Genomic DNA, 16,042 nt, shown 5'->3' on the forward strand with positions numbered 1-16,042 from the left:
TCGATTGGTTGCCACCTTCACAACCTTAACCTGGGCCGGGGACGAACCGCAACCGTGGTACATGACCTTGGCCGGAATTGAACCCGGGACTCCTTGGTCCGTGGGCAACACTTACCGCTGAGCCATACCAGCCAGGGCCATAGTCTTAATTCTTTAAAAAAAATTAATGGTAGTGTATTGAAATCATCTGTATCTTAACATAAAGAGCATCCTCATTCTTAATTTTACCATTGAATGGAATTGCATTATATAGATGTGCCATAATTTAATTAACTAAACATTTATGTTGTTTCTGTTCCTTTTCTCTCTGTTAAGAGTGTTATCCTGAATAACCTTTTACACACATCACTTCACAATCATTTTCTACTTAGTCATTCAGCATTTGGTTATTGAATACCTCCGATGTAGCAGGCATGTGCTGGGAATATAGGAGTGGCCAAAACAAATTTATCCTTGCCCCCATGTAGCTTATATACGCAAGTATTTCTGTAGGATATCTCTCTGGAAGTGAAATTTCTAGGTTAAATATCTACATTCATAGATGTTACCAGATTATCTCTTAATAATATTATTTCAATTTTTAATTCTAACAACTGTTAGAGTGTTTTTTGCTCTTTGCCTGCTAGGTAAGATTAAAAATTGATATTAAACTTACTTGAATTTCTTTTTAAAATCTATAATCTAGCCCTGGCCGGTTTGGCTCAGCGGTTAGAGCGTCGGCCTGCGGTCCAGAGAGACCCAGGTTCGGTTCCGACTAAGGGCACGTATCTCGGTTGCAGTTTGTCCCCGGCCCTGGTTGGGTCGTATGGGTGGCAACCACTTGATGTGTACCTTTCACATCGATGTTTCTCTCTCTCTCTCTTCATCTCTCTCTCTCCCACTCTATGTGAACAAAAAATGAAAAAATGTCCTTGGGTGAGGATAAAAAACAAAAAAAAATCTATAATCTAGATGATAGATTATTGTTATAATCTATAATAATACAAATTTAACATGACTTTTATGTGAATACTTCAAACACTTTATTTACTTATTTAAAAATTTTTGAATTTGATTTGAGAGAGACATATATCAATTTGTTGTTACACTTATTTATTGCATTCATTGGTTGCTTCTTATATGTGCTCTGACCGGAGGTCAAACCTGCAACCTTGGTGAATTGGGATGACACTCTAACCAACTGATCTACTAGGCCAGGGCCACTTCAAATACTTTAAACAGTAGTTAAAATCAAATTCAGCTATCAGAAAACTTTTCACTAAATTTAAAACCATAATCTCTTCTTAAATATCTGCATAATGGGTTTGTCATTTCATATTTACTGTTTCTGAGTCTCCTAGGAGTAGAGCAATACTTACTTTGATACCTTGCTATGTTACAAAAATCTTAGACCCAAAAGGAAAAACAACCACCAACCTTCTTAAACCACCCAAGATTATAAGCTTGATTCCCCCCATCTTCCCCTCTATGTCACAGCTGAGATTTCTTCTTCCAGTATGATTCAAACTATAGCAGATGAGCTTTCTTATTGTAGTTTTACTTTGATGATAATAACATATAGATTTTACTTTATTGTAACCTGGTGCTTTTCTCTCAAACAATGTATTCTCTTATTCTCTAAGCCATTTCTCTCCAGTTTGCTAGTCATTAGCCATATCTGGCTATTTAAATTTTTTGTTATTGTTGTTAATCCTCACCTGAGGATATTCCTCCATTGATTTCTAGAGAGAGCGGAAGGGAGGGAGAAGGTGGGGGAGAGAGAAAAACATCAATGTGAGAGAGACACATTGATTGGTTTCCTCCCACATGACCCCATCTGGGGCTGGGGATTGAACCTGCAACCCTTCGGTCTGCAGACCAGTACTCTAACTGCTGAGCCAAACTGGCCAGGGCTGGCTATTTAAATTTAAGTTAATTGAAATTAAAAAAACTAAAAATTCAGTTTCTCAGTTACATTAGCCACATTTCAAGTGCTTAGTAGCTAGCTATTGTGTGACTGGTAGCTGTCACGCTGGACAGTGCAGGTCCAGGGCACATCCATCATTGCAGAAAGTTCTGGACAATGTTGATTTAGAGGCCTCATCTCTTGGAGAGTTGGTGAGTTAGCTTTCCTCTTTGGGAAATTAGAAAATTTCATAATTTTGCAACATTTTCTTGAACCCTTTTTCTGCTTTGTTAGTGTTGGCTTAAGTGTTGGACCCTTTTCAAAAGCCTTGATATTGTGTGTAACTGTGGGTGTTCATGATTTCTTCTGTTGGTACGGTTCCTTGTTTTTCTTAAACTATATGGCTCATTCATAGTTTCCTATATTTACCCTTCTTTCTACCTCTACTTTGCAAATACATATTTTAAAAACAGGTATATAGTTAATTGAAAACAAACATATTTATTGATACGCTTTCACTTATTAATTCATTAAAAAAATAAAGAGGCCCGGCCTTTGTGGCTCAGTGGATTGAGCATCCCCCCATGGACTGAGAGGTCTCGGATCAATTCCCAGTCAGGGCACATGCCCCGGTTGTGTGTTAGATCCCCAGTAGGGGGGTTGCAGGAGGCAGCCAATCGATGTTTCTCTCTCACATCAGTGTTTCTATCTCTCCCTTTCTCTCTATAAAATCTATAAAAACATTTTTAAAAAAGAGTGAAGAGATGGTACAGCATACTCAGAGATAATGTGGGTTTATTCCAGACCATCTCAATAAAGTTAATATCGTAAGTGCCATGAACATGGGTTTTCCATTGCATATAAAAGTTATGTTTACACTATTCTGTAGTCTTTTTAGTGTGCAATAGCATTATATCTAAAAGAACTATGTATAGTCTGGCTGGTGTGGCTCAGCTGTTGAGCATCGACCCATGTACCAGGAGGTCGCTGGTTTGATTCCCGGTCAGGACACATGCCCAGGTTGTGGGCCTGATCCCCAGTGAGGGGCATGCAGGAGGCATCCAGTCGATGTTCTCTCTCATTGATGTTTCTCTCTCTCTCTCCCCCTCTCACTTCCTCTCTCTCTAAAATCAATAAAGGAAAAAATAAAAAATAAAAAAAACTATGTATATACTTTAATTAGAGAATACTTTATTGCCAGAAAATGCTAACCAGCCTTCAGCAAATCATTTTTTTTTTTCTGGTGGCAGTTCTTGCCTCACTATTGATGGTTGCTGACTGATCAGAGTGGTTGCTGATGGTTGGGGTGGCTGTGGCAAATTCTTAAAATAAGACAAATGGAGTTTGGTGCGTTGAGTCTTCCTTTCACAAATTATTTCTCAGTGGCATTCAATGGTGTTTGATGGCATTTTACTTGCAGTAGAACTTCTTTCAAAATTGGAGTCCATTCTCTCAAACCCTGCCACTGATTTATCAACTAAGTTGATGTAATATTCTAAATTTTTTGTCGTCATTTTAACATCTTCACAGCTTCTTCACCAAGAGTAAATTTCATCCCAAGAAACCATTCTCTTCTCATCTCATGAGATTGCAGCAATTCAGTCACATCTTTAGGGTCCACTTTTAATTCTGGTTCTCTTACTATTTCCACATCTGCAGTTACTTCCTGCAGTTATTTCCTCCACTGAAGTCTTGACTGCCCCCCACCAAGTCTTCCATAAAGGTTGGAATCAACTTCTTCCAAACTCCTGTTAATGTTAATATTTCGACCCCTTCCCATGAATCATGAATGATTTTAATGGCATCTAGAAAGATGAATCATTTCCAAAAGGTTTTCAATTTATAGTTTGCCCAGATCCATCAGAGGAATCCCTGTTTGTGGCAGTTATAGCCTTATGAGATGTATTTCTTAAATAGTAAGACTTGAAAGTCAGAATTACTCCTTGATCCAAGGACTGCAGAGTGGATGTTAGCAGACGTGCAAACAGTAGTACTCTTGTACGTCTCCATCAGAGCCCTTGGGTGACCAAGTACATTGTCAGTGAGCTGCAATATTTTGAAAAGAATCTTTTTTTTCTGAACAGTGGTCTCAACAGTGGGCTTAAAATAATCAGTAATCTGTTGTAAACAGATGTGCTGTCACCCAGGCTCTGCTGTCCCGTTTATAGAGCACATACAGAGTAGATTTAGCATAATTCTTAAGGGCCTTGCGATGGTCAGAATGGTGAATGAGCACTGTCTTCATCTTAAAGTCACCAGCTGCATTAACCCATAACAGGAGAGTCATCCTGTCCTTGGAAGCTTTGACACCAAGCAATGACTTCTCGCTAGCTGTGCAAGTCTAGATGGCATTTTCTTCCAATGTAAGGCTGTTTTGTCTACATTGAAAATGTGTTGTTGTGTGTGACCATCTTTATTATTTTTGCTACATCTTCAGGATAACTTGCTGCAAGTTCTAGGTCAGCACTGGCTGCTTCACCGTGAACTTTTATGTATGGGCATGGCTTCTTTACCTCTGCTAGCTTCAGATTTTTCTTCTAAGCTTCCTCACCTCTCTCAGCCTTCACAGAATTGAAGAGAGTTAGAGTCTTGCTTCGATTAGGCTTTGGCTTACGGGAGTGTTGTGATTGGTTTGATCTTCTATCCAGACCACTATAACTCTCCACATCAGCAATAGACTGTTGAGTTTTCTTATCCTTCATGTGTTCACTAGAGCAGCACTTTGTTGGCTGTTGTGAGGTTTACATGAGTATGATCGAATGTCAGATTTTCTGTGCATATTAATGAGGTGGTTAGGATTCTCACTGCCTTCAGTCTCATATCTAAACAGGTTCTCAGGTGGGTGGTGGGCAGTGCTTCCTGCTTCTGTCTGTCCTCCTTTCCTGAGCTTCCAGTCACTCCCCATGACTTGCATTTAATCTGCCGTGTAGCTATTGGATTCTCTCTCCTTAGTTCTGATATTGACCTTTATTTCTCTTTGTACAGTTACAGATGCTTCTAGACATTTCCAGGAGTTTCTTCACTTATGTCTTTTTTTTTTTTAATTTTTTATATGCTTGAATTTATTATCTTATTTTCAATTAAAGTTTCTAATTTTTTTTTTTTTTATTACAGATACCCTCCCTTTTTCCCCATTGACCTTCTCCTCCCCAGTCCTGCCCCCTCCAGTCTTCTCCACACTATTGTCAGTGTCCACTGTTATGCATATATGCATAGAAATTCTTTGGTTTATCTCATCCCACCCCTTCTCCCCCCTTCCCTTTGAGGTTCATCAGTCTAACAACCAATTTGTACTTCTTAATCCCTTCATCTTTTTCACCCATCTCCCCAGCCCCCACCCATCTGGCAAGCAACAAAAGTTCTCTGTATCTAGGAGTCTGTTTCTGTTCTACTTGCTCATTTTGTTTGTAGATTCAATTGTTGATAGATATGTGTTAATTGTCATTTTATTGTTCATACATATATATTTTTATCCTCACCTGAGGACATTTTTTTTTTTTTTTTGCATGTATCTTCAGATAGAGCAGGAGGGAGAGCGAGAGAGAAAATCATTGATGTGAGAGACATCGAGTGGCTGCCACCCACACGACCCCAACTGGGGCCAGGGACAAACTACAACCAAGGTACGTACCCTTAGTGGGAACTGAACCTGGGACTCTTTGGTCTGCCGGCTGAAGCTCTAACCGCTGAGCAACACCGCCCAGGGCTGTTGTTTATAGTTTTGTTCTTCTCCTTCAAGAAGACCCTTCAACATTTTATATAATACTGTTTTGGTGGTGATGTACTTTAGTTTTTTCTTGTCTGGGAAACTCTTGATATGTCCATTGATTTTAAATGACAGCTTTGCAGCATACAGTAGTCTTGGTTGTAGGTAGTTGCTTTTCATCACCTTGAATATCTCTTGCCACTCCTTTCTGGCCTGCAAAGTTTTTTTTTGAGAAATCAACTGACAGTCTTATGGGAGTTCCTTTGTAGGTAACAAACTGCTTTTCTCTTGCTGCTTTTAAGATTCTCTCTTTGTATTTAACCTTTGGCATTTTGATGATGATGTGTCTTGGTGGGGTCCTCTTTGGGTTCATCTTGTTTGGGACTCTCTGTGCTTCCTGGACTTGTATGTCTGTTTCCTTCACCAGGTTAGGGCAGTTTTCTATCATTATTGTTTCAAATAGGTTTTCAATTTCTTGTTCTCTCTCTTCTCCTTCTGGCACTCATATGATGCGAATGTTGACACGCTTGAAGTGGTCCCAGAGGCTCCTTACACTAACCTCATTTTTTGGATTATTTTTTCTCTTTGTTGTTCTGATTGGGTATTTTTTGCTTCCTTATATTCCAAATTGATGGTTTGTTTCTTGGCTTTATCTACTCTACTATTGATTCCCTGTAAATTATTCTTTATTTCAGTTAGACATCCTTCATTTCTTACTGGTCTTTTTTTATGTTGTTGCTGTTCTCACTAAGTTTCTTGGAGGTCTCCTTAAGTTCCTTGAAGGTCTCACTAAGTTTCTTGAATGTCTCACCAAGTTCCTTGAGCAACCTTATAACCTGCGTTTTGAACTCTGCATCTGATTGGTTGCTTATCTCCATTTTGTTTAATTCTTTTCCTAGAGTTTTGTTCTTTTCTTTCATTTGGGACATGTTTCTTTGTCTCCTCATTTTGCCTGCTTTCCTGTGATTGTTTCTATGTGTTAGGTAGAGTTGCTATGTCTCCTAGGCTTTGTAGGGTGGCCTATTGGAGGTGTCCTATAGGATCCAGTGGCACAGCCTCCCTGATCACTTAAACTGGGCCCTTGTGGTACACTTCTAGTGTGGACTGTACACCCTTCTGTTGTAATTGAGTCTTGATTGCTGTTGGCACGTCAATGGGAGGGATTTACTCAGGCTGATCAGCTGCAAGGACTGGCTGTGCCCACTGACCACTGGCCTGTGACTACCTTGGAAGATCAGCTGTGTAGGGGCCTACTACACAGAGCAAGACTTACTTCAGCAGGGCTCTAGTACCCACTGAGTCCACTCCTTGAGTGTGTCACTTGTGGAGGTGGTTGGTTGGTGGTGTTTCATTGTGGTTTGAAGCTGTCCAGTGGGTGTGCTGGCTCTGGGACAAGGTCAGCCACTGCCTGCGTTCTACCCGGAGCCTCCAGGCTTAAGCTACAAAGTGATCTGCAGATGGCTGCTGCTTGTGCTGGGCTTGGAGGTGCCCAGGAAAAGCCACGTTGTGAACCAAGGCTGGTTGCTTCAAGTGTCAGGCCTGAGGCCACTTAACGAGAGGTATGGGGCTTGCTGAGACCAGATGCTGCTTGCTTTAGAGATTTTAGGAAACTCTGAAGCAGGATCCAAAACAGACCAATCCTATGATAAAGCCTTTGGAAACAGCTTGGGTGGGCCCCAAAGTTGGGTGGGGCGGGAACTCGGGGAACCACCAGGGTGGGGCAATCAGTGCCAGGTTGCTGGAGTCCCAGATATGGCACCTGTCTGCCATTACAGGGAAGGGCTCACCAAAGGAACGTCAGCCTCTGCCAGCACGTCTGTCCAGGAGAAAGCCACCTCTCCAGCCCTCGTCCTGAGGCCAAACAGCTCAGTTCTTCCCTGTATGTCTCTCGTGCCCCTCAAGCTGCCTCCCCTCTGAGTTTAGAGGGAGCAAGTCCAAGTAAGTCCTTGTGCGGACTTTTTAAAATGAGCTACTTATGCCTCAGTTCCCACTGGTTTTTCCAGTAAGAAATTATGGGGATTCTTTTCATGGCACTAGAACCCTGAGCTGGGCGCCTGGTGTGGGACAGGGACCCCTCACTCCTCAGGGAGGTCCTTTCCAGCTGAGGTGTCCCTCCCGATTTTTATCCACCACATGGTGTGGGACCAACCCATCCGCGCCTCTGCCCCTCCTACCAGTCTCGGTGTTGCACCTGCTTTAATTTCGTGGTTGTAGGACTTCTGTTCAGCTTGATATCAGGCGGTTCTGAATGATGGTTGTGTGGTAGTTTACTTATAATTTTGATGTGGTTGTGGGTAAAAGATCTGAGCTGGGGGGAGATCACATCCACAATGCAAGGCCAATGTAGCGCAAAATGGCTTTATTGCATACACCTGGGTACTGGTGGGCTGAGCCGAGAAGAATTCAGCCTTGAATTAGGGTTGGGGTGTCGATTATACACCCTACTTTTAGCTTCCGGCAGTTCCTACTAATGTACTTTATCTGGCCCATTGTCCACCTTTCAGTAGGGCTGGTTTGGTATCTTATCCGGCATCTGCTAGGTTATCCATTGCCTTGCAGACAATCCAGATAAACCTTATCTGTACTCAACAGAAGGCTGAGCAGAGGCCATGCAAGCAACACAATTTCCACCGTTTCTGCCTTTTGTAAACTTTTACCTTTACCCTTTAAACATTACTAACCCTTTCAGTGGGAAGAGGCGAGTCCATGTTTACCTATGCCAACGTCTTGACCGGAAGCCGCCCACTTATGTCTTTAAGTCCATTCTAGACCAACTCATTTTTTTAAAACCTATTTTTTATAAATTTACAGTAGACTCCGTTTTCAAGGCTGGTAGTTTTGACTTTGAATCATTTATCCTTCTCTTTACCTGAATTCTTCATCCTTCATTTAGTAATTAATTCCTATTAAGTTTTTTTCTTCACCAGATATCTCCCATTTATCTTCTATTTCAATTAATATCTTAGTTTAGACCTTTATTATCTCAAGACCATGTTATTTCATTGAACTTCTAAGAGGTGTCTGTTTTCTCCTCCTGATTTCTGGAATTAATTTTGCTGATGTTATGAAGCGAAGCTTTAGCCTGAATCCCTGTTCCCTTTTCTGAAAATCCCAGTGCTATTGAAATGTGATTGACTGCTGGGCCTTCCCTTTTCCGATCTCTGTGCTAGGCTAGCTAGTGTGCTCTTTTCTTCTGTTACATTGTTTTAATTCTAGTAATGCTTTTTTTTTTGGCTGGGGGCAGGCTTTGAAACAGCAGGTAGCAGATTTACAAGAAGATTTGAAAAGAAAGGAAGCAAAATGGTCAAGTACACATGGCCGTCTTAGAAGCCAGATAGAAATGTTGGTCAAAGAGAATACAGACCTCCGGGAAGAAATAAAACTGATGGAAAGATTTCGACTTGATGCTTGGAAGAAAGTGGAAGCCTCTGAGGGCAGCACCAAGATGGGTCAGTGCAAGACTGCCATAAAGAAAGAGGGGTCCATGGTAGGTTTGGAGACCACCCGGCTTTGTCAGGTTAGGGGGAGGGAGATGTTAAATATTTTAATAGATTTGTAGAGACAGAAAGTAGAAGGGCGGTTGCCAGGGCTGCAGGGAGGGGAGAATGAGAGGTTAGTGTTAAATGGGAACAAAGTTTCAGTTTTGCAAGTTCAAGAGAGTTCTGTGGATGGATGATGATAATGGTTGCATGACAGTATGAATGTTCTTAATACCACTGACCTGTGAACTTTAACATGGTTAAGATGATTAATATTATGCTATATATGTTTTACCATAATTTAAAAAGTTTTTTTGAGTATTGCTATACAGTTTTTAAATTTATTTGTATAACTCTTATAAAGAGATTATTGCAAACAGTAGGCAGACGGTCTCAGTGAAAACAGGCCAAGGGAAGTGTTAGTGGACAGTGACATGTGTATGACCCTTTGAATCAAGTAAGTGGTGGTTCATTCATCTCTGTTCACAACTCTAATTTGCTAGGCACTGCTTTCAGGCACTGTGGATAAAGCAATGAACCAAATAGGCAAACATCCTTGCCCTCTTGGAACTTAATATTTGAGTGGTAGGAGAAAGAGTATAAATAAGATAGATCAATAAAATATATGGTATGTGACATAGTTGTGAAAACAAAGAAAAAGTAAGGAAGGGAAATAATTGGGGTTTTCAGTTACAGGTAGGATGGCTAGGGAAGGCCTTACTGAGAAAACAACATTTGAATAACGGCTGAAGAGGGTCTAAGCTAGGCTGAGACCAGTGTGAGGAGCAGAACAGGCGCAGGAGCACTGGGCCTGGAGGATGTCTGCTTGAAGGGCCTGAGGTTGAGCAAGGCCAGAGGCCTGGAATAGTGGCATTTGATTATAAGGTTGATTCTGTAGGAACTTAACTCTTATATCAGGTAGCCTGATAAAATGTTCTCATTAGCCCTGGCCGGTTTTGCTCAGCGGTTAGTGCATCAGCCTGAGGCCCAAGGGGTCACAGGTTTTGATTCCCAGTCAAGGACACGGGCCTGGGTTGCAGGTTCCATCCCCGGCCCTGGTCAGGGTCGTGCAGGAGGCAATGATCAATGTCTCTCTCTTGCATCAATATTTCTCTCTCTTCTCTCTCCCTCTTTTCTGTTCTCTCTAAAAATCATTGAAAAAATATCCTTGGGTGAGGATTAACCAAAAAAAAAAATTATACATCATTTCACTTAAAGTCATCAAGGATGTTAAGTGAGGACTTACTGTAAACCTGGAGCAGAGTAAGTGGGGAGAATAGTAGAAGATGAAATCAGAGATACAATGAAGGGTGGCAGGTGTAGATTTCGTTAGGCCTTAATAGTTTCTGTAAGCACTTGGACTTTTTCTCTGAGTGCCATGGGGTGTCCTTGCTGGGCCTTGATTGAAAGTGTGGCCTAATAATTTATCTTAGTGTTAGGGGAAGGCTCCAAGAGTCTAAATTCAAGATAGATTCAGAAGAACTGACATGTAGTCTTATTCAAATTTGTAAGAATTTAATAAGAGAGACTTAAATACATGGGTAAGGCAGCTACTCCACATGGTGGCGGCTAGGAATAATTTACCCCCTCCCGGGGCAGGGTCTCTTTCTTTCTCTCTCGCTCTCTGTTTTTTTTTGTTATGCCTTACCCAAGGATATTTTTCCATTGATTTTTTAGGTAGAGTGGAAGGAAGGGAGAGAGGGAGGGAAAGAAGGAAACATTGATATGAGAGAGACACGTCGATTGGTTGCCTTCTGCATGACCCCGACTGGGGCCACGGATTGAACCTGCAACTCAGGTACATGCCCTTGACCAGGAATCGAACCCTCAACTCTTCTGTCTGTGGGCCTACGCCCTAACTGCTGAACCAAACCGGCCAGAGCCAGGGTCTCTTTTTTTTTTATAGGGGTTAAAAAGTAAAACCGTATGGTAGACCACCAGAAAGAACAGTGCATTTCTTTTTTTTTTTATCCTCACCCAAGGACATTTTTCCATTTTTTTGTTCAGATAGAGTGGGAGGGAGAGAGAGAAACATCAACGTGAAAGAGACACATCGAGTGGTTGCCACCCGCACGACCCAACCAGGGCTGGGGACAAACTGCAACAGACGTGCCCTTAGCGGGAACTGAACCCAGGTCTCTGGATCGCAGGCCGACGCTCTAACCGCTGAGCTAACCAGGCCAGGGCAAGAACAATGCATTTCTAAGTTAACAGATAATATCAAGCAGTTATCACACTCTATACATTCATTAACTTCCTTCCTGGATGCACGATGTTTATCTTTGGGTGGCATTCAGCTTTCTGGGTAGACAGCCAAGTCTGAGGCTTCAAAGGGTTAAACGGAGTCCAGGATTTCCCAGCCGCCTGTGCTGCTGGAGCCATATTGCATCTCTGGGTTCCCCTACACTTAGCTCACTCTGCTATAGACTGAAGAATAGACAGGGGGCGAGGAACTATGGGCCTAGTCAGGAACGCCCAGGGATGTTGTTGCAGTAATTCAGACCAGATATGAGATTAGTGGCTTAGACTGGGGGAGTGGCATTGGAGGGGTTGAGAAGTGGATGGATGGGATTTATTGATGAACTGGATGGGAGTGTGACAGCAAGAAAGGAATCAGGAATAGCTTCCCAGTTTAGTGTCCTTTTTTGCTTAATAAAAAAATTTACATTTATTATGAAAGTCTACAAGAAGACAACACATATTGCTCAAGGCCATGGACCCTAGGAGCTTAGGTGCAGACAAGGTGAGTTTGAAATGCCAATATACATCAGGTGAAGATGTTCACTGGGCAGTTATACATATATCAGGAGAAGTCAGGTTGGATCTAGAAGTTTGGGGTCATCGGAATATGTGGTGAAACCTTGGGCTGAGTGGGATGACCAAAGTTGAAAGTGAAGAGGTCCAAATACTGAGCCAGAGTGTGAGAAGCTGACAGACCAGGAGAACAGACAATCAGGGAGTAGGAAGGAAAGGAGGCCCATGTGGTGTTCTGAGAGCCAAGCTGAGAAAGGCCCTCAAAGGGGGAGAGTGTGTCCAATGGACATCAAAGCTGCTGCTCAGTAAGCTGAGGACTGAAGGTTGGTCATTGTATTTACCCAGGAGACATGTGTCAAAGATAAAAGCCTGACTGGATCAGAGAGAATGGGGAGAAGTTTCAGACAGAATATGAGAGCTGTGTGGAAAAATTTTGCAGTAAATGTAAAGGAAAGGGGTAATGGCTATAGAGGAAGTTGTTTTTAATATAAGAAATTAACAAGTGTTTGTGTATTGGTAGAATTGGTTCAGTAGAGAGGAAAGTGATTCAGGAGAAAGGGGGAGTTGTTGACATGTGTTTCTAAGGGGAGATGGGATTTAGGGAGTGAATGAATGGAGGGGCTGGCCTTGGCTAGGAGCATGAGTAGTCCAAGTCCAATAACAGCAAGTCTGAGGTCTAGACAGGGCTAGGTGTGTGGTGCCACTTGGTGGGAAGTTCCCTCCTCATGCTTTAACTTTCTCAGTGAAGTGGGAAGCACAGTACTCTGCTGAATATAAGGACAGAGAACATGGGAGAACGTGTGAGATAGTTGTCTAAGAGAAAGGAAAGCTAAGATACCGGGAAGTATAGTCGGAGTCCTGGGCTGCACTGGGGGCCCAGATAGGTTAGAGATCGTTATTTCCAGCGAGAATGGCTTGCATTCTTTTTTTCTTGTTTGGCTTTTTGGGTGTCGGTTGGTGGAGAGTTATGTTTTAGGAGAGGTGTGGTCATCAGGGGGAATACCAAAAAGGAGAGAGAGATGCTTGGAAATTGACAGTGTTCAGTGACCCAAGAACTTCACCTGCTTAATAAAGGCACAGGCTACAAGGTTGTGAGGGACATTGAACACATGGATCAGTGACCTGTAGGACCCTGTAGGCTGTAAGTATTGTTGGAGTTAGGGTATCAGAGAAATGAGCTGAAGAGTAAGCTGTGGTAGTCAGAAAGTGGAAATTTTCCCTTCTTCCTTAAACATTTTATTATGGAAACTTCCCCAGACAGAGGCACTTGAAAGAACAGTTCAAAGAACACTTGAATACTCCCCTAGATTGAACTGTTAATGTTTTGTCATATTGTGTGTGTATGTACTTTGCTGGACCATTTGAAGGTAGTTGCAGAAATCATGGCATCTCACCCCTAAATATTTGAGCACTAAATGGCATTGGCTTTTTCAATAGACCAGGCTAATTATATTGTATACTGCTTCACTTTCTAGATTCGTATGCTTTTAATTAAACAGTTATTGCTCATGGCGAATAATGATAATGACTAGTTCTAGAGTTTTCCCATTGGAATGCATGGCTGAGATTGGAGGGAGAGTAGGTCAGGAAGCGGAAGCTACAGCATTGGAGTATCATCTGGCAAGAAAGGGGTACGATGGGTGGGTGAGTACATGGCCATGAGACTTGGTGCTGGGTGGAGGTGGGTAGGGAGGAGAGAAAGAGATTTGGTTGGAAGCAGTGATGGGGACCAAGGAGGACACCTACCCTACCTCTACATCTAGAGTTGTGAGCTCTGAGGGCAAGAAACCTCCAGTGGTGAGCATTCTCCTCAGTGTAGGACTCACAGCAAGACAGTGAGAGAAGCATTCACGGGAGAAGCCCAGATAAGGGGTTTGTGCTGATGGTAACCATGAGTTCCTGCTCTCTCCTTGGGCTAAAATGCTAACAGTCACAGAGGACTGTTTTGTTTTACATTGTTTGTTATGCCCTTAGCTTGAGGAATGAATATATTTCCAGAGATGGGTGTTTGTGTGTGTGTGTGTGTGTGTGTGCGCGCGTGTGTTTCACTCTGGTCTCATGATAAATGAAAACAATGTGTATGAACAAACTTAAAACATTCTCATTGTAAGCTGAGTTCTGTTTCATTCATTGTACTAATATGTAGACTAAAACTAATTTTATATCCAATTATCTAATTATCTCCTACTGTAGAATTCATCAGTTCGAATTCAAAAGAGTCAAAATTCTTCAGGAACCCAGCTAGAAAAATACAAGAAAAATAATTTGCCCACACAAGGTAAGAAGCTGCATGATCTCTCTTTTTTAAATCCTCACCCGATGATATTTTTCTATTTATCTTCGGGTAGAGTGGTTAGGAGGGAGAGAGAAGGAGAGAGAGAGAAACATCGATGTGACTGGTTGCCTCCTGCATGACCCCAACCAGGGCCGGGGATGAATTGCAACCAAGGTATGTGCCCTTGACCAGAATCAAACCCGTGACTCTTTGGCCACAGGCCGACGCTCTAAGTCTAACTACTGAGCCAAACTGGCCAGGGCCGCATGATTTTTTTAGAAGACATTTCAGGAATTTAAAGAATTGTGTGTTTTGGGATCTTTTGTCAAAAATTATTTGCCTATATACATGTGGTTTTATATCTGGGCTCTCTGTGTGTCTGTTTTTCTGCCAATACCATGCTGTATTAATTATTGTGGCTCTGTTATATAATTTGAAGTGAGATAGTGTGATACCTCCAGCTTCATTCTTTTTTTTGCCTGGGTTGCTTTGGCTATTTATGATTCCATACAAATCTGATGATTTTTTGTTCTGTTCTTTTAAAAAAATGACATTGGGATTTTGATGGGGATTGCATTAAATATGTGTATTGCTTTGGGTAATATGGCCATTTTAACTGTTGATTCTTCCAGTCCACGAACACAGGATATTTTTCCATTTAGTTGTCTTTTTCAATCTCTCTTCATAACGCATTGTAGTTTTCAGTATATAGGTCTTTCGTGTCCTTTGTTGAGTTTATTCCTAGGTATTTTATTCTTGTGGTTGCAATTGCAAAAGGAGTTGATTTTTTCATATCTTTTTCTGAAGTTTCGTTAATATACAAGAAGGCATTGGGTTTTTTATTTTATTTTATTTTTGTTAATCCTCACCCGAGGATCTTTTTCCCATTGACTTTTAGAGAGAGTGGAAGGGTGGGAGTGCGGGGAAGAGAGATAGGGTCGGGGGAGAGAGAGAAAGAGAAACATCACTGTGAGAGACATTGATTGGTTACCTCCTGCACACACCCTGACTAGGACTGGGGATTGATCCTGCACCCAGGTACGTGCCCTTGACCAGGAATTGAATCTGCGACCCTTCAGTGCGTGGGCTAATGCTCTAACCACTGATCCACACCAGCCAGGGTAGCATTGGATTTTTGTACATTGGTTTGGTCACCTGCAACTTTATTGGATTTATTATTGTTTCTAATAGTTTTTTGGTGAAGTCTTTGGGTTTTTCTATGTACAGAATCATGTCAGCAGAAAATGACATTTTTACCTCTTCCTTCTGATTTGGATGTTTGGATGCCCTTTCTTTTCGCTTTGTTTTGTTTTTTTATTAATCCTCATCCAAGGGTATTTTTCCATTGATTTTTAGATAAAGTGGAAGGGAAGGTGGAGAGAGAGAGAGAGAGAGAGAGAGAGAGAGACATCTATGTGAGAGAGACACATTGATTAGTTGCCTCTCGCACAGCTCTGAGCGAGGGGTCAAACTTAGATCCCAGGTATAATCAAACCCGCGACCTTTTGGTCTGTGGGCTGACGCTCAAATGCTGAGCCAAACCAGCCAGGGCTGGATGTCTTTTATTTCTTTCTCTTGTGTTATTGCTGTAGCTAGGACTTCCGTAACTATGTTGAATAAGAATGGTGAGAGTGAGCATTCCTGTTTTGTTCCTGATGTTAGAAGAAAAGCTTTTACTTTATGAAATTGAGTATATTATCTGAGGGTTTGTCATATATGATCTTCATTATATTGAGGTACTTTCCTTCTATTCCTATTTTATTGAGTGTTTTAATAATAACTTTTGTATCTTATCAAATCATTTTCTGCATCTGTCAATAAGATCATATGATTTTAATCCTTTCTTTTGTTAATGTGGTATATTACATTGATTGATTTTGGTATTTTGTTTAGGATTTTTGTATCTGTATTCATTAGTGATAGTGGTCTGTAGTTTTGTTTGT

The 16,042-nt window shown here is 41.6% G+C and overlaps 1 protein-coding gene across 4 annotated transcripts in view; it reads left to right on the forward strand.

Annotated features, from left to right (window-relative positions):
- The window catches only part of CENPJ (centromere protein J), a 65,182-nt gene that overhangs the window by 25,917 nt on the left and 23,223 nt on the right, over window positions 1-16,042 (forward strand). For 3 of the 4 annotated variants that reach the window (XM_036252550.1, XM_036252552.1, XM_036252553.1), the window contains exons 10-11: window positions 8,836-9,078; window positions 14,018-14,102. In XM_036252550.1, the coding sequence (XP_036108443.1) occupies window positions 8,836-9,078; window positions 14,018-14,102 (328 nt within the window). The remainder of the gene's footprint in view (window positions 1-8,835; window positions 9,079-14,017; window positions 14,103-16,042) is intronic. The other variant, XR_004958355.1, reaches the window with a different exon arrangement.

This window comes from Molossus molossus, unplaced genomic scaffold, assembly GCF_014108415.1.
Source record: "Molossus molossus isolate mMolMol1 unplaced genomic scaffold, mMolMol1.p scaffold_m16_p_10, whole genome shotgun sequence".
NCBI lineage: Eukaryota > Metazoa > Chordata > Mammalia > Chiroptera > Molossidae > Molossus > Molossus molossus.